Source organism: Podarcis raffonei, chromosome 3 (genome assembly GCF_027172205.1).
Source record: "Podarcis raffonei isolate rPodRaf1 chromosome 3, rPodRaf1.pri, whole genome shotgun sequence".
In the NCBI taxonomy this organism is placed as follows: domain Eukaryota; kingdom Metazoa; phylum Chordata; class Lepidosauria; order Squamata; family Lacertidae; genus Podarcis; species Podarcis raffonei.
In genome coordinates, this window is record NC_070604.1 from 87,775,047 (window position 1) to 87,800,254 (window position 25,208).

Consider the following 25,208-nt stretch of genomic DNA (forward strand, 5'->3'; position numbering starts at 1 on the left):
ATGATTAAAGCAAATACATTTTTAATGTGTTTATACACCCCCTATGGGGCTTTAAAATTATGCTGGCTAGAAGTAGCAAACTTTTCAATTATGTATTATAGATTAAAAGACATTATTAAAGATGCCAGTAAGAAGGTTGCTTATATACATTACCTTGAACTGTCACCGAAATATTCAACTCCAAATAAGTTTTCAAAGCATCATGAAGCTTAACTTAGCCAAGAAACGATAAACATGTGATAAATTGAGAAGCACTGCCCTGGCCGATGTGTTCCTCCTCAAGCTCCTGAACCAGGCACAGCTCTGCCCTGAACACCAACCCCACCCCTAGGGTACCTCAACTTCCAGGACTATCTCAACAACCAGTTCTGTGCTAACCAAGAGCTGCTTGTGTAAGGCAGCTTCCTTCTGTTCTATGTGAAGTGACCCAGACAAACTCAGCTCTGCCAGCAATTCTGTTCACAGTCATTACAGTTGTTCCTTTCCTCTCAGGCAAGCAGAGTATTCTGAAGAGTTGCATGGGAGGGTGCCAAAAGAAGAGGTTTTTTTGGGGGAAGGGAAGAATGGTGCAGGGCACCTTGTTCCTCATTTACATATTCTTCCATGTGTTCTGACAAAAGAAGGACGCGCAGAGTTTTTAACTTGAAATTTTTATTATTATTATTATTTGATGTCAACACTGCACTCAAGGCTGGTTAATCCCAAAAGGAGATCTAAAGTGCTGCTAACAATGCCCCAATTAACAAAGACAGTTGAGTCAGGGCTATTCGGCAAAGTGTGGATTGCATAGTCTAAATGTGTCAATACAAATTAAACACTGATGAAGACCAACTAGTTCATGTGTCAGTTTTGTAAACTTTGGGAGAGCTTGGAAACAACTAGAAACCCACCGAAGACAGGTAAAGAGCACAACAGGTGGTACATTAACATTTCAGACATCTAGGCTTTAGTTTATGTTAGAGCTACTGTATACCAAGACAAAATTGATATTAAGAAGAAAATACACGTCATGCCACCTAGCTCCTGAAGGGCACCTGTGGGTGTGATATTCAGTAGTCCACAAAGTGGGAGAGGAACAAAACAGGATGGCTAAGTCAAAGTGAATTATGTCTGCCTGAAAAGTGGGATGGCATCCTACCCCACTTCAAGCACTTGTAGCATTCATACCGTAAGTGTAGCACTTGCCTGTTCATCTTTAACTGCACACTGCCATTTCATTCATAGTAACTTGTGCACTTGGGTTCAAGGCACAAAGCAACAACAGGATTCAGGAACAATGCAGACTAACAGTATATGTCTTACTCAGAAGCATATCTCACGAGTTCAATGGGCCTTAATCACTAGTAACTGCAGCTGAAGTAGTCATACACCCATGAAGGGGTCATGATAAAAATCCTCAACAAATGCAGCTTTGCCACCATCAAAAAGGAGCAAGACTTCAGTATTTGCTTCCACTTCATAAAACATGAAAGATCTAAACAGTCTTGTATTTTGCCAGCATGTTTAAATAATGCAACTGCAGCCATATTGCATACCAAAACTAAAAATTTACTAAGAATAAGAATCTGGCCATAATATACTACAAAATGTGGCCAGCTACGAAAAGGTTACAATTATGATTTCTGTGCAGGATAAACCAAGTAACTAATTTCAGAACATACTGGCTACATTCAAGCAGTATGGCAAACTATGGGATTTTCTTTTAAAAAATGTTTGAACTTGTGTTAGGCTCAATCATGGTTTGCACTAATTATTGTCTGCCATTACATCTGAATTCACAAACCACTGATAAACCAGTTATGACTGTTGCTCCATCTCAAAATGCTGCTGCTCTGTGCAGACAGGAAAGAACTTGTGAAATGTGCAGATCAAAGACAAAAGAAGGTAAGAAGCTCGAAAACACAGTTTATCTGTTGTACATTTGGAAGTGCACACCACCGTGTGGGTTCTTAAATACAGTCAGCACAAACCATAGCCTTTTCTTATGAAAATAAGCAGCACTAAGCCCCATTCATATGCATCTTCCTTGCATTTGTTCGTGCATTAGGAAAAGATATTAGAAGCTTACACTTCCAAGTTTGTGGGTGGCAAACCATAGCTTCCTGCATTGCCAAAATGGTAAAGTATAGCTCACCACAAGCTAGAAATGGAAGTTTCCCATCTCCTACCTTTGCAGACATAGCAAGGGGAAAGGGAATACTGTTTATTCCTATTTGTTTATCATTTGGCGAATGACTAGAACAACTTTTTGTTAAATCAGGAGGACATTGTTAAGAATTTTCGGTCTCTTGATGGCAAGATCACTACGCAGTATTTCCAATCGGGATTATATTTATCATATGGTTCGGATTCAGGATTTCAATCCAGTAGCCATCAGGATCCTGGATAAAAGCAAGTCCTTTCATTTTACCTACAAAAGAGAAATATAGTTTATAAGCTTTAATAGAAGAAGTCCTCAACAAATTCATGTTTCAAGCCTCTAAAACGAGTTTAGCAAAAAAACAAGTAAACAAACACGAGCCGACTTACAATTTGAGAGCCACTATTTACACCGAAGACTTACCATCGTCTGGTTTTTTGACGAATTTCACTCCCAGCTCCTCAAATCTTTTACAGGCTGCATTTACATCAGGAACAGCAATTCCAATATGACCTGAAAAACAACAAAGTAACCAAAGGCAATGATGCTTTTAATACAAAGGTGAATAAAACCTTCTTTTCTTAACTCAATTGCAAATCAGTTTTTTTGTTACAATGTAGAAAGTGCACTTAATATACCAGAGTTAATTTATGCCATAGCATAAATGTACGTTACAGTTCTCTGGGGACGGTATTGCATGCATAATCCGAGCTACATCAGAGTACACAGAGACAATCACTGTGAAGCGCTTGTTGATATCTGACCTCTTATGCAGGGGAATGTTGTGTGAAAATATGCTTCTAGACCCAACAACAACAGGAAAGCAGAATGCAGAAGCTGGCCATCCTCAGATCATCTTTTAAATGGTTGATAGTTTTTGTGTGGGGGAGAGGATTTCATAGTTTGTTCATCAAACATTTGCTTAAGAGTGAGCCTGCTAAATTAGACCCAATGCCTATTTTGCGCAGCATCAGTCCCCCCCCCCCAGTGGCCAATGAGCTGTGAAGCCTATGGGGAATCCCACATCATCACATCCCACGTCCTTCTCACACAGTTGGACCACAGCAACAGATATTTAAATGCATGCTGATGATCCTGGAGGTAGCATATACCCATCAGGACTAGTGGCCTTCCCATCAGTCCCAGTCAGCATGTCCAACAGTGAGGGATGATGAAAGTCATAGTCCCAACAACACCTGGTCACAGGTTCCCCATCCCTTTCTGAAGCCATCTAAGTTGGCTTTATGTCACCTTTCCATCAAAACAGGCATTCCAACTGTGGCTAGCTCTATGATGTGACAGGAATAACACCCATGACAAACCAAACTGGTGAGGCACCGGGGGGATAGGGTAATGGCAACAAGGCACGCACAACTGAAAAACCAACTTTAACTGAAATAAACTGCACTATTGCCTGCAGTTTATGAGTCACTGCCATCAGAGTTGGAGCACCTACAGGAAAATGGCACTCTCTTCCTCCCTAGAGGAACACTTACTAAAGGGCTGTGCGTCAGAAAGAGAAAGATGCAGAATAATGTGTGCACCGGATCCACACATTTATTCAAGACACACCCTTAACTGCTGTTGCTTCCTCAAGATGTAGAAATTGCTCTCAAGATTTTGTGCCAAATTCTCTGAAGTAATTATGAATCCAGTTATTCTGCCTTTATAATAAGTTCAATTACCCCAGTTAGCTTTAAGTCTATAAAACCTGGTGAAAACTCTGGAATTGGATTACACCTATGTTCTTGGCATCTACTAGTTAAGATAGGTTTTGTTGAAATTCACGGGAAGAAAAAGAAATGTGAGCATTACCCACATCAGCTTTCTTTACAACAGGGGTGACTTACCACGGCCTGCATCTGCCCCTCCCCCAAGAGGCTTTTTACCCTGAGGCAAATGTTCCCAATTTAAAAAGTGTTTTTTAAAATTACCGACTACTCCCTTAGGTTACCCATTGTAATACTAAAATCTCTTTTTGTGACCTTCCAAGACCCCCCCCGCCCACTTGTCATTTAAAATTATAATAATAATAATTTATTTAGTTTTACTGACCATTCTTGCTGGTACCCTATTGTGATTCCAAATTGTTCTGGTGATTTCCAAGATCCCCAACCCCACCCTGCAGAATGTATCCTTTTTAATTGACCATGCCCACTTTTACACTTTGGCCCCAAGAGACTGACCATGGGTCAATGCAGCCCTTGATCCTAAAAAGGCTAACCACCCCTGCTTTACAACATACCGAATCCTCGGGGATCTGAATTGCCATTGTGGTAAGCCTGACTCTCATCATTTTCAGTGCCCCAGTTGCTAGAAAAGAAGGAGATGTGGGGGGTGGGGAGGGAAAGAGAATAAGAACAAAAATAAGAATGCATGGTGATAAACACAGTTATAACAATAGCAAAAGAGAACATTTAACAGTGCTTGTGAGGAGAAGAGACCCAGCCATCAGGGGTATACAACATGAACAGATAAAATGATGAACCTTTCCAAGTTACTAGAATCAATATTAAACAAAATATTAAGTCATGGATTAAGATGATAGTAATATAACATTATTCACTTGAAAAAGCCATTTTATTGAAGGAAGTCTTTTCACTTCATTGACAAATATTAGAACCATTTTATATTTGTAATTATGTTTTGCTCAAAGCAAACTAAGGCCAAGAAGATGGAAGACTGAAGAATCAGCATCAAAAACCAGTTGCATCGTAGAAATGCTAGAGCAGATGTGGGGGGAAATGACAAAAAAAAAACCACTATGAAGTATAATGGAATGGAATTCCAGGATAGGTGTGTGAAAAAACCCCATAAGAACCTAGAAGGAATTTGGAGGACAAACAGGATCTTTTTTCATAACTTGAAAAAGAGCTGGCAAATGTTGTAAACTTTTTGTCAGAAACTGGCCTGACAGAAGCAATGTAGCTCAACTGACCATTTTCTTGTGCGGAACCATGTTTTGAGGTTCCCAAAGTTCCCCTGGGAAGAAAGACTGACTGTTTAAACCACTCAGGGAACTGTAGCTCTGTGAGGGGAATAGGTGTCACCTAATAACTCTCAGCATCCACTACAAACTACAGATTCCAGGATACTGCTTCAAACGCATAGTGTAGATGGGGGCGATAGTAGTGAAACAGAAAGGACAATCACAGGCATTGCTCCCACTCTCTAGTGCTGCCCCTTCATTAATCACAAAAAAGCACACCAAATCAAAAAGTCTCAAATGCAATTTCAGAGAGCGACGAACAAGCTTGTCCTAGCACCGAAATAAGGGAAGGCGCAGGCAAAGTTCAGTCTATTATTTAATCAGTGCTCTGCTTCCAGCCATGTACACTGTACTAGACATTTGAGGGGGAGTTTTGTTGTAGTTAAGTGACAAGAATATATTAGGATTTATTCTTAGCATCTACTGATGCCTAACATTTTAGTCAAAACATTCTGGATATGCTTTCATTTTCACACTAGCATCATATGGTGACATACTGACAAGCACCAAAATAGATTTTGTTATGATTTGCAACATATGCCAAATATGTGCATTTTATTTCAGTGTTAAGTGACAAGCATATGCTTTGAGAAGCAGAGTTTGTATAATGAACACAACTTCTTTGCTGTCAGAAACAATTCTGTACCTCTTGCCACATTTTAAACTTTGCAGACTAAACATTTGCCAGGAGGTAATTTTCATTCTGTAGCTGCTACTTCTGCATTTCATGTGTAATCTGGGACAGTCCACTCCAGTTTGAATGTCCAGGAGGGTTTAGGTGAACACCTAAAGCTAGCTGGTGTGTAAGAAAGGCACTCTGTTCACAAGAAACTTGAACACTGCTTCAACTATATTAATAACCAGCAGAATAATCAAAATACAAGGAAAAAACGTGATTTACAGAACACAGTTTTAACACTCACTGCGTCAGTTCTAATACGCCCTTTCTAGACAGAGTCCACGCAATTCCCTCTTTTTTATCTTTTGGAATATCATTTTTATCTTCGTAAGCCAAGAAGTAGAGGGAGAACTTCATAGCAGGGAAGTCAAACTTGTTGAGTAGGCTAGAAAGATAAACAGCTTGAAATTAAATTTATGTGAGAAAAGCAGACAGATAACACACTCACCAAAGACATTCTAGGTTTTGTAATCAAGTTCTCATGCTCACGTCCAAAAGGTTATGAACATTTAGAAAATATAAGTCTTGTGGCACCTTAAAGGGTAACAAATTTATGATGATGCAAGCTTTTGCAAACAAGAATCCACTTCAGAGATAGATCAAAAGAAAACTTAGGCAATAATCTATTTTTAAAGCGCCACAAGGTAATTTGGTGTTTTTACTGCAGAAGACTAACGCACTCAATTACTGTAGTCTAGAAAGTCAACATTTGCTCCTCTTCTTCATAGTTATAACAGGACTGCCAGAAATGCAGAACATGATACTCTCACCACTGCCATTTAAGGGGCAATACTATGCCCCATGTGTATGCCATAGGCAAGAAGAGGCAAACAAATAGTTGGGGTAGTTTGCCTTTTAATTTTAAAAAGTGCACAGCGTGTTTTTTCGGCATGCTTACTTGGACAGCAATCCAAACCGACCACCGCTGAGGCTCTATGTCTAGGTGCCTTTTTTTCTTCAGAGGGTTTTGTTATTGTTATTATTCATTTCATTTCTATACAGTCATACCTCGGGTTACAGTTGCTTCAGGTTGCGTTTTTTCGGGTTACAGACCATTGAAACCCGGAAGTACCGGAACGGCTTACTTCCGGGTTTCGGAGGTCACGCATGTGCAGAAACGCTAAATCGCGCTTTGTACATGCGCAGAAGCGCCGAATCGCAACCCGTGCATGCACAGACGCGGGTTTCAAACGCTGCAGTTTGCGAAAGTGCATCCCGCATGGATCACATTCGCAATCCGAGCGTCCACTGTACCACTTTAAATCTCAAAGCCGTTTACAACACATTAAAACATCAGAGAAACAACCCAGAATAAAACAAATTCAGGCATCAAAGAAAAGATTTCAGCTCCTTCTCTAAGTGACATTTTGCTTTCATCAGTTGCCAACTTGGCATCCAGAGATCACCACATGGGCATAATTGGACCCAAACTATATGCCTGGCTCATGACTAATTTCCAACACTGATCTAGAGTACAGGGCCTCTCCAACCTCCCATTGCTCCCTCCAGCAGCAAACAGAATTCCATGGTGTGGAGAGAACTCAGAATTACCAAGGCTTGTAATTTCTACTCAGGAATGCTGTTTCATAGGCAACATTACCAAGCTCTAATCTCTGACCAGTTTCTACCAGTTGGTGGGGCAGGTAGATGAGCAGTTTGTTCACCAAGCATGGCGTGGATCACTTCACAGTTCTAGGAGAGGCAGAACTTTTATGTCCCACTGTTAAGCTCTGTATCACCAACATGAAATATTTAGAAACATTCTTGTTCAAATTTGTTGCATCTTAAGCCATGCTAAAAGCAGGTCATGCAATTATGTCTCCAATGTCGTATCCTTACAGGACTGGCACGCTTGCAGTTTAGAACAGACGATTGTGAGACGCTAATGAGAAAAAAAAGAGCCAGCCAAAAAAATCAGTTGGTACTTACGTCATTCCGAGAACCTTAGTATAAAACTCCAGAGACTTTTTGGGATCTTTTACCCTGAGCATCGTCTGTTGTAGCAGAAAATCCTACAGAAATATATAACACTGCAATGTAGCTTTTACTTGAATGATTTTGTTAATTCGAGCTCCACATACAAAACGTAAAGTGTACAGAAACTATACAGTTAATGCTTTCAAGATTATTACTGTTCTGTGAATAGTGCCAGATGAACAAATTATGTAGTTAAAGTGAAAGGCTACAATCCTAAACGTACTTATTAAAGAGTAAGCCTCACTGCCTAGAGCAAGACTCATTTGTGAGTGAGTAGACATAAGACTGTTTTGTTACACTGCAAGCAAAACTTGGGGGGGGGAGGAGGAGCAGAGCAATAAGAGTCTTTGCCAAATCCCAAACACGGCCACCTTGGCCAGCAAGGGCAGAAAGGGATGGCTTTTCTTACCATTTCACTGCAACAGCTCCAGGCTGGCATTACTGAGAGGCCTGAAGTACTAGGCCTCTCAGAGGACCCACAATGTTTTGGATCCAACAGTAAGGATAATTTTAGAAGGGGAAATAGCATGAAAGCATAGATGTGTAATGTATAAAGTGGTCTGAATGTTTAAAATATCTGTGCTGTACAACACAAGTTTAATTGTTTAGTAGTTGGAAAATTGGGTAAAGGGATCTGGAATGTAAGATGATTTGGTTTATTTAAAGAACCAGAAGAGGGGGTGGAGGGAAGTATGGGGATTTGGGGTGTGTGTGTAAAAATGTGTTCTTCTTGATTATTTTTTAATGTTAATGAGAAATGTGTGGGGTAATCTGGTATTGATACAGTGTGGCATATATTGGATTTTTAAAAATTGAAAATAAATTACACACACACACACACTTGCCTTGGAACCTAACCGCTGTGTAAATTGGGAATTGCCTGTATTTTAAACTGGGGTTGCAGATGCAACGGTTCCAGAATAGTTTTTAAAATACATATGACTGCGCAATAACAGTCAAACTCTGTGTCCTAGTCCGACACAGAAACAAATGGGACTGAGCAAAATGCTTTGATTGGGGTTCAAGTACAGCAGGCATAGGCAAACTGACCCTCCAGATGCTGTGAGACTACAATTCCCATCATCCCTGACCACGGGTCCTGTTAGCTAGGGATCATGGGAGTTGTAGTCTCAAAAACATCTGGAGGGCCGAGTTTGCCTATGCTTGAAGTACAGTGTCTTTATTCCAGATTATTTCTATGCATGCAAAAGCATTGCAAGAAATTGTATTTTAAAGCCACTAGCAGTACATTTCCAAGCAGGTTCTTTCAACCGTCCTACTGTGTTGAAGGGGGCTTATTAATGGGTTCAGTGTGCAGCCCAAGCAAGGCCACAACCTTACACCAGTTATGCTGAAATCCTACACAAACTCAACGAGGCTTATTTCTCAGTAAAGCGTGTGTAGTAGCATTACCCTGTGAACAATGCTTTACTTAGTAGGGCATTTCCAAGTAAATGGAAATGCAGAGGCCTGGGCGCCTGTAAGAAACGGACAGCTAAAGCAAGGCAAACGTGGGTTAAAGGATCTCGCTATATACTCTCCCAGGAAAGATTACAGCTCCTCACCAAGAACAGATCGCACAGAGACTCTAAACCGCGATAGCCGGCGAGCTCAAGCATGCCGGGAGAGATATGATCCTTCGAGTCACGGCGCTAAAGTTCAGCCACGCAAATATTCGGGTGAAAGGCGATCGCTGGCTGGCCCTGCCTCGGCTCTGTATCTCCAAGCCCGAAAAGAGAACCGAGCCCGTCTCTTTTGCACGCCGCTTGCAAAGGGAGAGGTCCCCTTGCAAGGAGTTAATGCAACTTCCCAACGCTTTGCAATTCTGCGCCCCCTACAAAAAGCAACCCTCCCTCCATTTTATATATGCACACATTAAAAATCATCTCCTCGCTTTACCTTCGTGCTGGGATGAGGGTCGGAGCAGACACTGAAGGCCGCTTCATCGGTGAGGCCGACGGGCTCCCCTTGCTCGGACATGTTGAGGCTCTGGAGACGAACTGCTTCCCGGAGTGGATCCTAAACCCTACAAGCGTCTAGCTGTCGCGACAGGGAGAACGAGGTTCCCTGAATCTCTGGCCAATAGTGACCAGTCATGCAAATCAGGGCACCTCGCGTCATGCAATCCCTTCCGCCTATAGCAGCGCCGCTTCCCTAGGACGAAATCTCTGTTCCTACAACTCCCAGAATCCCCAGCAAAGCCGGTGATTTTTAATCCCGTCCTTCGCAGATTGCGACACTGTTCCTTTTTCAGGGAAGCGGAAGCAGTAAATGTTAATTCAGATCATAAAAAATGGTTAGCTAAAAAATTCCAGCCCGGACACTGAAAGCACTATAGGCACAGTATTTTACAATCTTGGTAACCATTTTCAAGTCAATGCCAGGTTTCTCATGCATTCGAGAAGAAAGTCGCGGAACTCTCCTGCCATGCTATGCAACAACTTCATTCCATTTAATGTGCTGAGCTTGTTTATTTTGTTGTAGAACTTCTACCTCTTTACTTTCTGATGGATATGGGTTTATGTTAGCTCCTGTCTTTGATGTAAACTTCTGACTTTTTCCACAGGCTGCGTACCAGACTCAAGTATGGTGGTAATGCACCAAAGTATACGACAGAAATAGAGCATCAAGATAAGAAAAGTGCTTCAGTTTTACTGTGGAATTTAAGCTGCTATACTGGAAGGAAGTCAACCTCCAGAATTTCAGGCCACACTTTTATTGTACTTCACCAATAAAAAATCAGTATGTATATAAAACTTAAAACCATGATACCTTCTTTATGCACTATTTCTTTTAAAAAGCAAGTGTTCAAAAGCTTGTGCTACTGATTCTCATGGAGAATGCGTGTGTTTGCAGTTATCTAGTAATGGAGACATCATCTGTGATAAGCCTAGAATGTAGAAAAAGCAGGATAACTTTAAAAAGCACGACCAGCTACTGATCCTCATTTGATTTATCCTCAGCAATACTGTCAAAATCCTTTCAGGGATGCCCATTCTTTTACCTCTTACTTTAGAAGCTTATAGACAGCCCATTTGCAGCACAAATATTCTAAGATGGGGAAACAAAGCTAACAGCCTCTTTCATTTGTGGCAGTGTGAGACATTTATCTCCATGAAGAAGAAGGTCAAGGAGATAGTCCTTGGCTAGGTTCGCATAGAGGGTCAGAGAACGACCCAAATCTATGTGTAGCAAGAGTTGTCTTTGGTTGGGAGTGGTGGTGGAGTTTGGCTGGGCAACGCAACAGCAGCTTGTTGGAAAGACATGGGCCACGCGCGCATGTCGTACTTTTAAAGCACTATGGTATCACCTGATAAACTTCCTAAAGAATTCTGTAGCCCTATTGCCTTACCGGAGCAACCGCTCTCACAGCACTTTCATAATCCCTTTTTCATGGAAACTTGGGGAATTGTAGGTGACCAAGGAACAGAATGAGATGTAGCCTATGATCCTAAACACACGTGTATAATTGAACTGTTAAATGCTAATGAGCACAATGTGCAAAGTATGGTTTTGTGCTCTAAATTAACAGTTACTTGGGAAATTGGTTTTAGGGTCCTAGTGGAAAACTCTGGCACTGAGAAAGATTAATATCATTACAGTATTATGATATCACTAAAAGAGTACCCAGAACCGCTCAGGAAGCTTAGAAATCCCAAAACATTGTGATTTTTAAATGGATCAAAATGGCACACGGTGTCCAAATGTTAATGAAGAATGCCGCCTCCACCTTGGGAATCTTCATGTCGTTTGGCGACAATATATTGAAAGACAGCCAAACTTACACCAAAAATAGGCAAAGTCACAATCAAAATGGTGCCTGGCAAAGACCACCCCCACCCCTCACATACACATTGGGAATCCTCATGCTGAGTTTGGCAGCAATATATTTAGAGGCAGCCAACCCTTTGCCAAGAAACAGATGAATTCATGCAAAAGTCACGTTTTGATCTGCCATCTTGTTTCAAAATGGCACCAGGCATCCAAACATTGACATAGACCCCCACTTGCCTCTTGGGAACGATATCTCGAGAGTTTGGCAATGATATCTCGAGAGGCAGCCCAACCTCTAGATGGTGCATATCTTTGGTGCATCATTTAAAATAAAATGTGTCATTCTGCTCACTCGCTCACAAAGAATATACAAGAGAGATGGAGATAGATCTGGTTTGTTCAGCCTTAGCAGTAGAAGGATCATCACAGCTTTGTGAAAGCAGACTTTGATTCAGGCCTAAAGTGGACCTGCTCCTTGTACACAGCACCCCTGTGTCCATAAAATAGGAGAGAGGGAGGGAGGAGGGAGGGAGAGAGAGAGAGACTAATTAACAGAAACAAAAGCTGAAACAGAACTTTGCAAATACTGTAAAATCTAACTCAGAGATTTTTTTATGAGTTGAATGACTGAGATAAACAAGAAGCATGTTTAGCATTGCCTACCCCAGAGATGTCAAGTGCACTCATTTACTTCCTTTCAAGTATATAAGCAAATGGTAGTCAGCTGCCGCTATTTAGCAAAGCAAAATGTTGCTGCAGTAATAGCACAAATCTTTATACAACTGGCCCTGGGTAGCCTAGTTCTTTCTGATCAGGATCTAGAGTATTGCAGTGTGTCTTCATGTACACTGAATTTACCGTACCTGAGAGGCTAGATGCACATTCTGCTTTTGTACACCTCGGCTGCCACAATGAAAGGTATTTGCCTAGCAATGGGGATTGTATAGTTTGCTTCCAAGCTGTCAGCAACACTTTTGTGTGGATCTCTCCCCCATTTGAGTAGATGCTTGTATGTATCATTTGTGCAATAAAGTGGGTAAAAGGTAAAGGTAAAGGTACCCCTGACCGTACGGGCCAGTCTTGCCAGACTCTAGGGTTGTGCGCTCATCTCACTCTATAGGCCGGGAGCCAGCGCTGTCCGGAGACACTTCCGGGTCACGTGGCCAGCGTGACATCGCTGCTTTGGCGAGCCAGCGCAGCACACGGAACGCCGTTTACCTTCCCGCTAGTAAGCGGTCCCTATTTATCTACTTGCACCCGAGGGTGCTTTCGAACTGCTAGGTTGGCAAGCGCTGGGACCAAGCGACGGGAGCGCACCCCGCCGCGGGGATTCGAACCGCCGACCTTTCGATCGGCAAGTCCTAGGTGCTGAGGCTTTAACCCACAGCGCCACCCGCGTGTAAGTGGGTACCTTATGATAAATAGCAACAGCACTGCTGCACTTCTGTGCAATAAACCATTTGTGGTGGGTTTTTTTTTTTAAAGTAAGACATTTCATGATAAGAAAAGTAATGGTGGGGAAATGTGGAACAACTGCCATTTGACAGCAATGTTGTGTAGCATCCACACAGATGTTGTGCGAACAGATCAAGATGAACACTCCATAAACAGGTTTTCTGGAAGCAACCATACAACATTACAGTTGGGCTTGCATCATGATTCCATCCCATTATTGGGTGGGCAGGTTCTGTGCCCAACTGCCAGTGTGGTTCATGCACACCTTAGAATGTAATGTGTCCTTCCACATATAGTCCCAGGTGGGTTCTTGGAAGCCTGTTTAAACTGCATTAGCTGTGTGAGTCGGCTTTTTATGAATTCTTCCACCCACTATTCCTGGGTTTCATTTTGTTCTGAAGAGGAGAGAGAAACTGCTCTGATCTCAGTGGATGAATTCACTGTGACTGCGTTAGTGGTTCATTCATCTTTTTGAACAAGGTAAGTCAGAGGACATTCTTGTGTTGGGAGAGAGGGGAATACTTGACATCTTGTGTCTTGTTTTAGAGGAGGAAAACTGGAGAACACAAGCCTATAGAGGAAGACCTGCTGCCCTCTGTACAGTATAATGAAACCCTGTCTCAGTGGTCTGGCGAAAGAAGCAGTATCGGCAATAGTCTTAGCACAAGGATGGAAGAATGAGGAAACCCCAATGAAAGAACAGTGGCAAGAAAAACTGATGAGCTATACGGAATGGCTAAATTGACATATAAACTGCGTGACAAGGACAATCGTGACTTCAAGGAAGAATGGGAACTTTTTACAAATTATTTAAAAAGGCAACAAAATGACTTGGACTCCTTGGCAGGTTTTGAATAAACATCCACAAATTTATTAGTTGAACACATGACAAATAAGGCAAGGATATGTACAATTAATAACATGCAGAGAACAATATGTACGAAGAAATAAGAGAGGGGAGCTGAGGGAAGTCCTTGGCGGGGGGGGGGAGGAGGGATGGGGGGAAGGAGAAAAATAACGTAATTGATTATTTGGATTGATAATTTGGTATGTTGAAAGTGTTTAATAAAAAAAATTATATTTTTTTTAAAAAGAAAGAGGCAGTATCATGTGCTGTAATACCCTATTGGCCCGAATATAAGTCATATTTTTTCCTCCAAATTTTGACCGTGAAAAATTAAAGTGTGGCATATATTTGTGACCTTACAAAAAGCCTGGCGCAGCGTGAGGTGAGCTGCCCCCCCCGGTAGAATGTCTCTTCTTGCCCAGCAGGCCCCCACAGCTGTTAGGGAGAGGGGGGGCCACACGGTATGGGGGGGCAGCCACTGGTGGGTTGCGAGTGCCCAGGCAGGCTGCTGCCACCGCCCTATGCAAATCTCCCCCCAGCTGCACCGTGTAGGGTTGTCACTTTGGAGAAGAGTCGAGGCGCCTTCAGCAGCCCCCCCATCATTTCCCAGTGCACTGTGCAGGTCCTCTAGGGCCACATTTTTTTGTTCAGACCACTCGGTCACTGCCATGTGTTGTCTCTCCCCCCCCCCCGAATTTTAAAGGTTCGGCTTATTTGCGTGTGCGGCTTATATTCAGGCCAACACAGTAAATGTTTTGAAATGATTTTATTGTCTGCCTTCCAGTCAAAAAAGGAATTCAATTTTATTTATTTTTTATTTCTGATCATCTATTGAAAATGTCTCTGCTTGTTCTTGTCCTCTAGCAATTTGTCTTAACACTTCAGTCAGTGCAACCTTTGGCACCTTGTGGAGATGAACTCCTCTTAGGAGGTTGTTCCAGTGCCTAACCCAAGCCTTGTGGTGACTGGTGTTCTAATTTTTGTTTTATCATATAGACACAGACATTGTTTGCACACTAGCATTTGAAATGGAGGAGACACCAGAAGCTCCAGGTGCTGGTGAGGGCGCTGCTCCAGAGCCTGCTGCTGCACCACAAGAGCCTGCTCCTGAACCAGAGGCACCCACGGACATGGATGCTGCTCCTGGTTCAGAGGATGCTCAGCCTCCCCCAGATCCTGACGCAGGCCCCCCAGCAGATGCTGAACTCGGCGGCCCTGAGGGACCAGAGGCTGCAGACTCTGGACCTGGTCCAACAGAGGAAGGAGCTAGAGAAGCTGCGGAGGATGGCGCTAGAGAAGCTGCAGAGGACGGAGCTAGAGAAGCTGCCGAGGAAGAACCAAAAGAAGTTTCTGAACGTAGCCGACCTAGACCCCCTGGCCGTGGGCCGGCAGACGCCGCAAGCCGTAGGACATCTAAATTCCGCCGGAGCACCAGTGGGGTTCAGTCTCTGCAGGAAACTCTAAAGGAAAAACAGGTTTGTGTGTCAGAGTTTGGGGGGGTGTTTTACAAGCCCTTCCACTTACATTTAGGCATGTATTAGTGAGATGATGCGTTATACAGTCATACCTCAGGTTACAGATGCTTCAGGTTGCGTTTTTTCGGGTTATGGACCGCCGAAACCTGGAAGTACCAGAACGGATTACTTCTGGGTTTTGGTGGTCGCACATGCACAGAAGCGCTAAATCACGCTTTGCACGTGCGCAGAAACGCTGAATCGCAACCCGCACATGCCCTGTGGGCTGCAAACACTGTGGGTTGCGAACGTGCCTCCCGCATGGATCACGTTCGCAACCCGAGCATCCACTGTACTCAGTTGATATTTTCCTGTCCAATATACTAACTAGGCACAACTTTTGGCACTCAAAAGTCTTTATGGTGGAAAGGATATAAACAGCAGGTAGTTCAAGTGTGTTCCCCAATCCCTGCATAACTACAGAGAATAGAAACTGACTTAAAACTAGTAACGTTTCAGGGCAGATCCTCCAGATCCCTTCAAAGCCTCATCTAGGCAGAGCATTATCCCGTCGGCTTCTGCCACCTCCGCTTCTCGGCTGTTTTGTCTTGAACTGACAATGGAGTTTTTTTGGCATGTTTTGAACTGGCGGGGAGTTGTTGTAGTTGATCTCATATTAGCCAAACCCATTCCAGATTGTGCCGAGAGTTTGCCCTTCCGCAACCATAATGTAGTTTCAGGCTCTCAACCATTGTTCTTTTATTTTTATTGTTTCAGAGATAGAGTAATGGAGAAATTCTCAGGTACTCAAAATGAAAGTGTAGCAGTAGAGCAGGTGGTGGAGAGGACCTCAGACTGAATGCGGCCTTCCAGTCCTCTCTGTCTGGCTCTCAGAGCTGTTACCAATCCACCTTAAATTTGCACCCTAAATGTTTCTGCTTGGCTGTAACGTGCCTGAACTCCCACAATGCCTCTTGCTTGCCTGGAAGGATACAGAGGGGTGTGTGAGTGGGCATGGAAACTAGCTTACTGTAGAAAGGTACAATTTACATTTGTTGAGCCACCCCCTGTCACTTATATCCCTAACCACCACTGACATGTGGCCCTCAAGAGGCTTTCCAGAGGGCAATATAGCCCCCCACGCTGTATTAGATAGAATCAGTTTACAGAAAAGTTTTAAATATGCTATTTATTTATTTATTTATTTGCTTATTTATACAGCACTACCCAGATGGGTTGACAATACAGAAAAGTATGCAAGAGAGACAACTGAGGAAGGTGGAGGGGAATGGAGCCAGCACGACGGGGGGGGGGAGATGTGATTATTATAATTACACATACTAAGGTGTAATTGCAGTATGGTTATGGGACCTAGGAAACAAAGGTTTCGCAGGAAAAAGTCAGAATTGCAGTATTTCTTAACACATTTTCTTTCCATTAGGCACGATTTAAAGAAGCCAGGGAAGGCCGCAAAATGAAAGTTAATGCCGCATATAAATATATATTTGAAATTCTGTCAGACAGACTTGGACTAGATGTCGTAACTGTGGAAGAGCTAATTTTAGATGGCCCCACGGTGAGTTTGCTTTACAGATGTTGCTTTTGCAGTTAATAATTTTTTTAAGCCTTGCTCACTAAATCTTCAATCTTAATGTCAACACATTCATCTCTTAAGCCAGAAGTTTTCAACCTTTTAGGGTCCATGGCTCCCTTGACCAACTACACTCTTTCTGCGGCACCCCTGTGGGACTCAGGAGTCCAGTAGTGTCACCCCTTGTGTGTAGAGCTGGCAGCCTCTCACCCTTTTTTGAACATACTCCCTTGTGGGGTGTTCCCTCAGCCTCCTCTCTTCCCCCCTCTCCTTGGGAGTGCTCTGGGCAACTGCAGCTGCTCTCCCACTTCTCTGAGCTGCCCCCCCTGCCCCAAAGAGAGGTGCCTCCTCCCACCGCTCCACAGGGGTCTGGGAAGCACCCCTTGGCCAGCCCCAGAGGCACCATTCGCCTGGGGAGCTTGTAGCCAGGGCTGCTGCAACAAACAGCTGTGCAAACCTTTGGGAGGCAGAGATGTGAAAGGGCATCAGAGGAGGGAATGAAAGAGGGTTAGAGGCCAGAGTTGCCCACAGCACCCCTGACCGTCATTCAAGGCACCCCAGGGTGCCATGGCACACTGGATGAAACCACTGTCTTAAGTTTATACAAGCTTATTAGCATCAGATTCATGACAACCATCGCACAGTACTAATAGGAGACCCATGCTTCTTCCAGGTCAGATTTCCTGTTGGTTGCAAATTGCACAGAGGATGCAGCTCAGAAGAATTTAGGATAGTCCCAAGAGCTCAAGTGTATGGTCAATTATAGTGACTCGCAACGTTCACTAAATTGAGGAGCAGGGCTTCTGAACTGTTATCATAAGAGAGAGGCTCTTGCGATGCTCTTCCTGAAGTGCTTGGGGACAGAGTACAGAGGTCTCAACTTTGTCCCTTACATGTCTGTGTGGTGTGTGTGCATGTGGTGGGATTGGTAGCTGTGAGAGGACTAGGCAAAAAGGAAAAGGGGAACAGAGAAAAAGGGAAATTCTCTCTTAGAGAATTAAACAGCCAGTGTCGTGATGCAGTTATACTTCATGTGTTAATTTAACATTGTGAGAGAGAGGGAAAACAAACCTTCATGTTAACTGAAGTCTACTGATTTAAGTGAATCCATGCTGGAATCTTCCAATTGTTTTGTTGGCTGGGTGGAAGGTGGGATGGTATTTTGACCGCCTGTCCCACTTTTCCTTTAACTTACTTCAACACCAGGCTAGCATAACTGGAGATCCTGGGGACTGGACCCTTCTGGGGATTCAAAGTCATCAGTCCACCATCAAAAAGCACTCAGTTTGGTGGCCATTCCACAAGCCACTACCCACAGAGTTGAGGCCACACTAGCCGTGCATCTATCCATTGACAGAGGCCAGTGGAGAGATGGTTGCATTGCCAGCCTAGCTCCTCCAGCTAACAGCATCGGGGGTAAAGATTGCCCTATAAATCAGGATCTGCCCACACTTCTGGAAATGATTAAATGTGGAATAAAATTAGAATAAGAGGTGATATACAGTGTTAGTCATACTCAAAGTTAGACCAGTTGACACCAATGGTTTTAACTTAAGACTATAGATGTCAAGGAATCTACTCTGCGATGACTTAGGCTGTGTGTATACCATACATTGAAAGCTGCCCCTCCACCCAAAAGACAATCCTGGGAAGTTGACCCAACACAGAGCTCCAATTCTCAGCACCCTTAGCAAACTACAATTCCCAGGATTCTTTTTTTTGGGGGGGGGCAGATGTGCATTCACTTTGCTTTAAATGCATGCAATATACACAGTCTTAATTGGATATGCCTTAAAGGTTTGTTTTGTTTACAAAATCAAAGTAAGAAGAAAACCACACATACGGCAAAGTAGTTATGGCTGGTGGAAATACCTCTGAAAAAGACAAAGACAGCTTGCATTTTTCTTTCAGTGTTGATGAAAATGTTTGGTAACTCACTATGTAATCTCTTACTAAGCAAGGTTGCTTTCTTTTAAATAAAAATAATTCAGCGTTTTGGCAAGATGTTGACTTTGAACCACCTTTTTCCATTTCAACAGTTACAAGCATTTGACAGTTTTTTGGTCAAAGGAGGAAGCAGAACACTGAAGTTCATTTATCAGGAGGGTGAAGCTCCTGGTCTCGGTAAATGTTAGCGATTATTTTATTTAACCTTCCATCTCAGGTGAAATTGAGAAGTTCTTTTCGTCACACTGGATCAAGTAATACAATTCTGTAAATCATGAGACCATGGTATAAGCAAAGAGGCTGTAAAATACTGAGTTTTGATATCGCCTCCAGCCGTTAGGTAGTAGTACTACACAATTTGGCTTCAATTGGCTCTTTTAGCTATTATGACATCCAAAATTAATCCCTGGGTTTCTAATATAAAAGGCTGCCATGTTTCTTTTTACTTCTACAGTCTGGCTAACCAGGAACCTGTCTATCATTATTAATAAAAAAAACACAGTTGATAACAATTCAAGTGCTGGTTATTACCCATAATGCCCTAAAATGTAGGTTTAGTGCTATATTTGAAAGACCACCTCCTCCCTTGTAAAATTGTCCACTTAGAGCTTTCATAATTAGTGGCCTTTGCCTCGCCTCTGGTTGGCTGGGCAAAGGATGAGCCTTTTCATTTGCAGTGCCCAAGTTGTGGAACCAGGAGCCCAATTGACCATCTTTACTGGCATTCTTGCATGGTACCAAAATCTTTTTGTCTTGGTTTCCACATCACAAGAAACCACACAAGAAACCAAACAAATCTATGCTGCATACATTGCAATAAATTATCAAATGTGACTGCAGCATAGGATGGGCTCATGGCAGTAGCTAGATCACTTTATGCATCATTGCAGCTGATAGCATTTTTCAGATAAAAGTGAGACATTATGGTTGTTAAAAAGGTGCTTTTTTGTTTTCAGAGTGTGGTAGAACAATTCCAGGAGTGCTGAAAGGAACCAAAATGATGAAGTTGTATGTACACGAATCTCCAGACAAATTCAAAGGGCTGTGTTTATTTTTTGTACGTGCCAGGAATGACACTGCCGTGAATGTCAAAACTATGCATGAGGTATTCTCACCACCATCATTTGCAGCACATCTATCAGATAGGCAAGGGCAGTGGCGGGTGGGGAGAGGTTCCATAAATCTTTATCAACAACTTGGATGATGGACTCAAGGGCATCCTGATCAAATTTGCAGATGACACCAAACTGGGAGGGGTGGCTAACACCCCAGAGGACAGGATCACACTTCAAAACAACCTTGACAGATTGGAGAACTGGGCCAAAACAAACAAGATGAATTTTAAGAGGGAAAAATGTAAAGTATTGCACTTGGGCAAAAAAAATGAGAGGCACAAATACAAGATGGGTGACACCTGGCTTGAGAGCAGTACATGTGAAAAGGATCTAGGAGTCTTGGTTGACCACAAACTTGACATGAGCCAACAGTGTGACGCGGCAGCTAAAAAAACCAATGCAATTCTGGGCTGCATCAATAGGAGTATAGCATCTAGATCAAGGGAAGTAATAGTGCCACTGTATTCTGCTCTTGTCAGACCTCACCTGGAGTACTGTGTCCAGTTCTGGGCGCCACAGTTCAAGAAGGACACTGACAAACTGGAACGTGTCCAGAGGAGGGCAACCAAAATGGTCAAAGGCCTGGAAACGATGCCTTATGAGGAATGGCTAAGGGAGCTGGGCATGTTTAGCCTGGAGAAGAGGAGGTTAAGGGGTGATATGATAGCCATGTTCAAATATATAAAAGGATGTCACATAGAGGAGGGAGAAAGGTTGTTTTCTGCTGCTCCAGAGAAGCGGACACGGAGCAATGGATCCAAACTGCAGGAGATTCCACCTAAACATTAGGAAGAACTTCCTGACAGTAAGAGCTGTTTGACAGTGGAATTTGCTGCCAAGGAGTGTGTTGGAGTCTCCTTCTTTGGAGGTCTTTAAGCAGAGGCTTGACAACCATATGTCAGGAGTGCTCTGATGGTGTTTCCTGCTTGGCAGGGGGTTGGACTCGATGGTCCTTGTGGTCTCTTCCAACTCTATGATTCTATGATTCTATGAAATGGTAGGGACTTCTGGGAGGGTGAAATACATTTCTCTGTGGAGACCCAGTTTTAGGTCCCTTTTGGTTAAGGCTGGGCAAGAGGATACGATGGAAGGAGGGAGTTTTCCTCTCAACACCTTGGGTGACAGGTGAGAGAGGATTATTAATTTTAGAGCCCTCAAATATTGTTGCATAACTGATTTTTGTGCTTTTGACTTCTAACACCTATCTTAATGCTTGATTTTCAAGGACATATACTTTTCAGTACTGGAAGGAAGTGAAGGGCTCCTGCTTGGGATCAAGAATATCCTCGCAAATCTTTTTCTGCCATCTGTCCTTGCCACAAGTAATTGGGGCGCTTTGAATCAAACCAAGCAGGGAGAGTTTGAAAAACAGGCTTTTACTGAGACGCTGAACAGATATATGGCATTTTTGGACGGTAAGACCTACTGTGAGAAAGGAATGAGCTCAATTAATCTCAGACGTTTGATTTTGAAGTATTATGCCATTTGTGTGTTTATAAGAGGGATTCTCTCCTAATTCATGCGGTGCATGACGAATCTGTGCATGCTTACTCATTTAACAAGTGAAAGTTCACTTGTTGGGAGAGCGAAATGAGAAGGTGTCATGGAATGCTCACAGAACACACTAGACAGGAATTTAGACGAGAACTGTATTGTCGGTCTCTGACAAAAACAGAACAGCAGCAGGAAACTCCTTACCCCACCCGCATACAACTAAGTCCAGTGCTGCCCAGCAACTAAATGGCAATGTCCACAGAGCAACTGTGCATCTCTAGATCCTTTGTTCATGAGGATTACCTATGTCAAATCAGGGTGGGGATATAGTTTTGTTAGGTTTAGAAACAAATACCTCCTAAGACACTGTGTGCCTCTTTGTCTGTCTCGAACACCCAGCCTTTAGCACTGTGTCTTATTCCCATCAACCATGGGCTTTCAGCCTGAGTCTCTGGACTCAGTGAGGTCTAAGGGTGGGTGTCCTGGTGAACTGGTGAGCCAACTCCCCCTGGTCCCAGCATGTACTAAGGACTGTACTGTGGGGTTCTCCCTTTCCTCTTCCAAGAAGATAATGTCTGATTCAGGCTACAGGAGCCTGCAGGTCCTAACAAAGTACCTCTTGTATTACCACCATAGGCATGTTTCTATGATGTGTTTCTTACACTGTAAAACAAGTCCCAACCCTTAACCAAGTACTCAAGACAGCTGACTCTAGGGATCAATCCAGTTCAACAAAGCCCTGTGAAAGCAAGTTCAGAGACTGTGGCCTTTCGTAGAATCATAGCATTGTAGGTTGGAAGGGACCACAAGGCCCATCTAGTCCAACCCCCTGCAATGCCAGGATCTCAGCTAAAGCACCCAAAGATGTGCCTTTAGTCTGCACATCTTGTTTGGCACTGAGAGAACCCTGCCAGACATGGGCACACACACTCTACTGTATCTTTAAAACAGAATTCTGCCAAATTCCCTTGCACTGCGATTCCCATGCGCCTATCAACCAGCTGGTTGTTTGGTGCTTGGGAATCACAGCACAAGGGCCTCTTACAGGTGGATGGAGCAAGTCATCTGGCCATCATCTGACATCATAATGACAGCAGGTGTTTGACAGGTTGGTCGTCCTGCCCATCTGTCAAAGTTGGCATGCAGGGATGGGGCTAAAATCTAGTAAGCTGTAGATAGCAGTGATGAAAGGTACCTCTTAACATCAGAGAATCTGTGTCTCATCAAAGCAGCATGAATCATAATATAGCAAATAAAAATAACACAAATCTCATGAAGGAAGACATAACACATATTTTGTATGTCATTTTTGATAGACTATTATATTAATCAAAGAAGATAGACTGTTACAAAGTTATCATAAAATTATGTGACTATAGATTTATTAAATATTTATCAAAATATGTTCTGCTTTGATAAGGAAAGCCACAGGCACACAGTATCTTAGCTTTCATATAAAAATATTGCCATGGTTGAATTCTCTGCTGTAAGAAGCCATTTGGACTTATTATGTACATTAATGTCATGCACTATAGCTTCTAAGTGCTGTGACATTTCAGTGAAGTGCATCTTTTGATAGCACAATCTAGAAAACACTGGAGCCTAACTCAGCACAGCAATGTGACTGTTTCACACTGTGAAACTATTTTTTCTTTCTGAGTAATGCAAGGCTAGGAAAATTACTGTTGCATTAGAAAAATAAGTTTTATGTTTAATTGAATTTTGGGCTCCCTTCTGCCCTCTCATCTTCAAAACACCTCTGGGTCCCCTGCTCCATGCATTTTTGTTGCCTGCAGGTGGAATTTTCTATTGAGGTTTGTGAGGAGCAGCTACCTGTTGCCACTCAAGGGCAGAGAGGACACTTGCTTAACTCGTATGCAAAATGCATATAGGTCTTCTCTTGAAATGGAACACTTTGTATAGATCAAATGGTAGAGTCTGAGTACATTATCTATGTTGGGTTGGATCCTCAGTCTAGGAGGACAGGGGGTTGGGAGCTTCTCCCCCCCCCCCCAGTCCAATGTCTTGCAGCATAAATTAATAACACAGAGTCTTCTTCAGCAAAAAGAATAAAAGCTTTACTGAGTTAAAATATACTTGTTTGCAAATAACAGCATAGTGAACAGAAGATTAAACTACAGTGGTACCTCTGGTGGCGAACAGGATCCGTTCTGGAGGCCTGTTCACAACATGAAAAGAGTGCAACCCACAGTGGCGCATCTGCGCATGCGTGGGTTGCGATGTGCCACTTTTGCGCATGCCCGTGACGTCATTTCGCGCTTCTGTGCATGCGCGAGCGGCAAAACCCAGAGGTAACCCTTTCCGGTACTTCCGGGTCGCCATGGGACGTAACCTGAAAGAACGTAACATGAAGCGGACGTAACATGAGGTATGACTGTAGCTTCAGAGCATACACAGAGTTACTGAGTCACACAGAGGCATGATGCACCAACAGTCTCCACCACTGAGCACAGGCTCCACAGAGCATAGGCTCCACCCCACCACCTGAGTCTGCCTGCAAGCAGATACAATATTTATACAGAGAATGAGTCATCCTCAAGAGGAGTCACAGTGATTCAGCATGCCCAAATGATTCTGCAGCTTTTCAGCATTTTACAACATTTCTAGACTCCTTTACTGCTTCCGCTCTCAAATATCTTTGTCACATCCAAGGAGTCGGGTATCCCATCAAAGGGATGGGTCTTTGTGGGTGGGTGCTTCTGTCCAGACACCCAGATGAGAGCTGATGGACCATAGCACCCCCAAAATGGTGACCTTGGGGGTGGGAGTTGCCCCAATTTGATGTACATCATAAGATGATCATTAACCCTGCCAAATAATCAACACGCAGATGGGTTGATTGATTCAGGATACACACCCAATGCCTGTGCCAAAAGCTGCTGACATCTGTAATCAATTAAGTTGTGGCCTGTTTATATTCCAGATTGTTGTCTTGTGTTTATTGCAACTTCACCACACCTCACCCCTGCTGTCCATGACTTCAATGCACCTGGGCCCACAACGTTCTCTGTTATTTATTTTAGGTGCAAGAGTGAGCATTGAAGGGACAGTACAGCTGAAAAAAATAGATTATATTGACTTCAGTAAATTCCAGTCTTTTGAGCAAGTGACAGCAGCAGCTGCTAATCCTGATACGGTTCATCAATTAGAGGAAGTGCTTATGATATGGTATAAGCAAATTGAGCAAGTAAGTTTCTTTTTGTATTTTAGCTATGAAGAACCAGGAATTCTCCAGTATATATGGAGCACTGTGAATGCCATGTTTATATGTGTATTACATTTACTTGGAAAAACTGCAAGGCGACGTGAAATTCAATGGCTACGTTCTATACATAGTTTAAAACAAAAGATCGTTTAGAAATCATATCTTGTATTTTTATATTGTTGTGCTTCTTATTCTATTTTACATTGTCATGATTGTTTTACTGAAGGGCAGCCTAAAAAGGGAAGGGAAGCCTGGAAATGTTTAAAATAAAATATAATATTCTTGAAAATGTTGTAACTTGGGGGGGGGGGGTGTTTTGAACATGGCTGGTTCCCCTTTGCACCCCCAAACAGTTTCTTTGGATTGTCAGCTATTGCCATTTCCACATGGCATTTTCTTGTGGACTTAGGCTGTGCACACATTGCCCGCTTAAAATGCAGCAAGGTGGTTCTTTTTCCTAACTTGGATAGGAGCCGGCTTGCGGGAAAATGCATCAAAACACATTTCATAGGAAATAACA

At 43.0% G+C, this 25,208-nt stretch overlaps 2 protein-coding genes across 2 annotated transcripts in view; one reads left to right on the forward strand and one right to left on the reverse strand.

Moving 5' to 3' along the window:
* Positions 1–634: 634 nt before the first annotated feature.
* GLO1 (glyoxalase I) lies at positions 635–9,858 on the reverse strand. Its single transcript, XM_053382926.1, has 6 exons — positions 9,685–9,858; positions 7,738–7,820; positions 6,053–6,193; positions 4,386–4,453; positions 2,564–2,653; positions 635–2,410 (listed from the first exon to the last, which is right to left on the reverse strand). Exons 1-6 carry the CDS (start codon positions 9,763–9,765, stop codon positions 2,304–2,306), a joined length of 570 nt encoding a protein of 189 aa, XP_053238901.1. The 5' UTR covers positions 9,766–9,858; the 3' UTR covers positions 635–2,303.
* Positions 9,859–13,388: 3,530 nt separating this feature from the next.
* DNAH8 (dynein axonemal heavy chain 8) overlaps positions 13,389–25,208 on the forward strand; it is a 137,533-nt gene continuing 125,713 nt past the window's right edge. Inside the window, exons 1-7 of the mRNA XM_053382927.1 lie at positions 13,389–13,494; positions 14,858–15,336; positions 16,757–16,891; positions 18,946–19,030; positions 19,810–19,958; positions 21,194–21,383; positions 24,507–24,670. Of these exons, the coding sequence (XP_053238902.1) occupies positions 14,890–15,336; positions 16,757–16,891; positions 18,946–19,030; positions 19,810–19,958; positions 21,194–21,383; positions 24,507–24,670 (1,170 nt within the window). The 5' untranslated portion in view covers positions 13,389–13,494; positions 14,858–14,889. The remainder of the gene's footprint in view (positions 13,495–14,857; positions 15,337–16,756; positions 16,892–18,945; positions 19,031–19,809; positions 19,959–21,193; positions 21,384–24,506; positions 24,671–25,208) is intronic.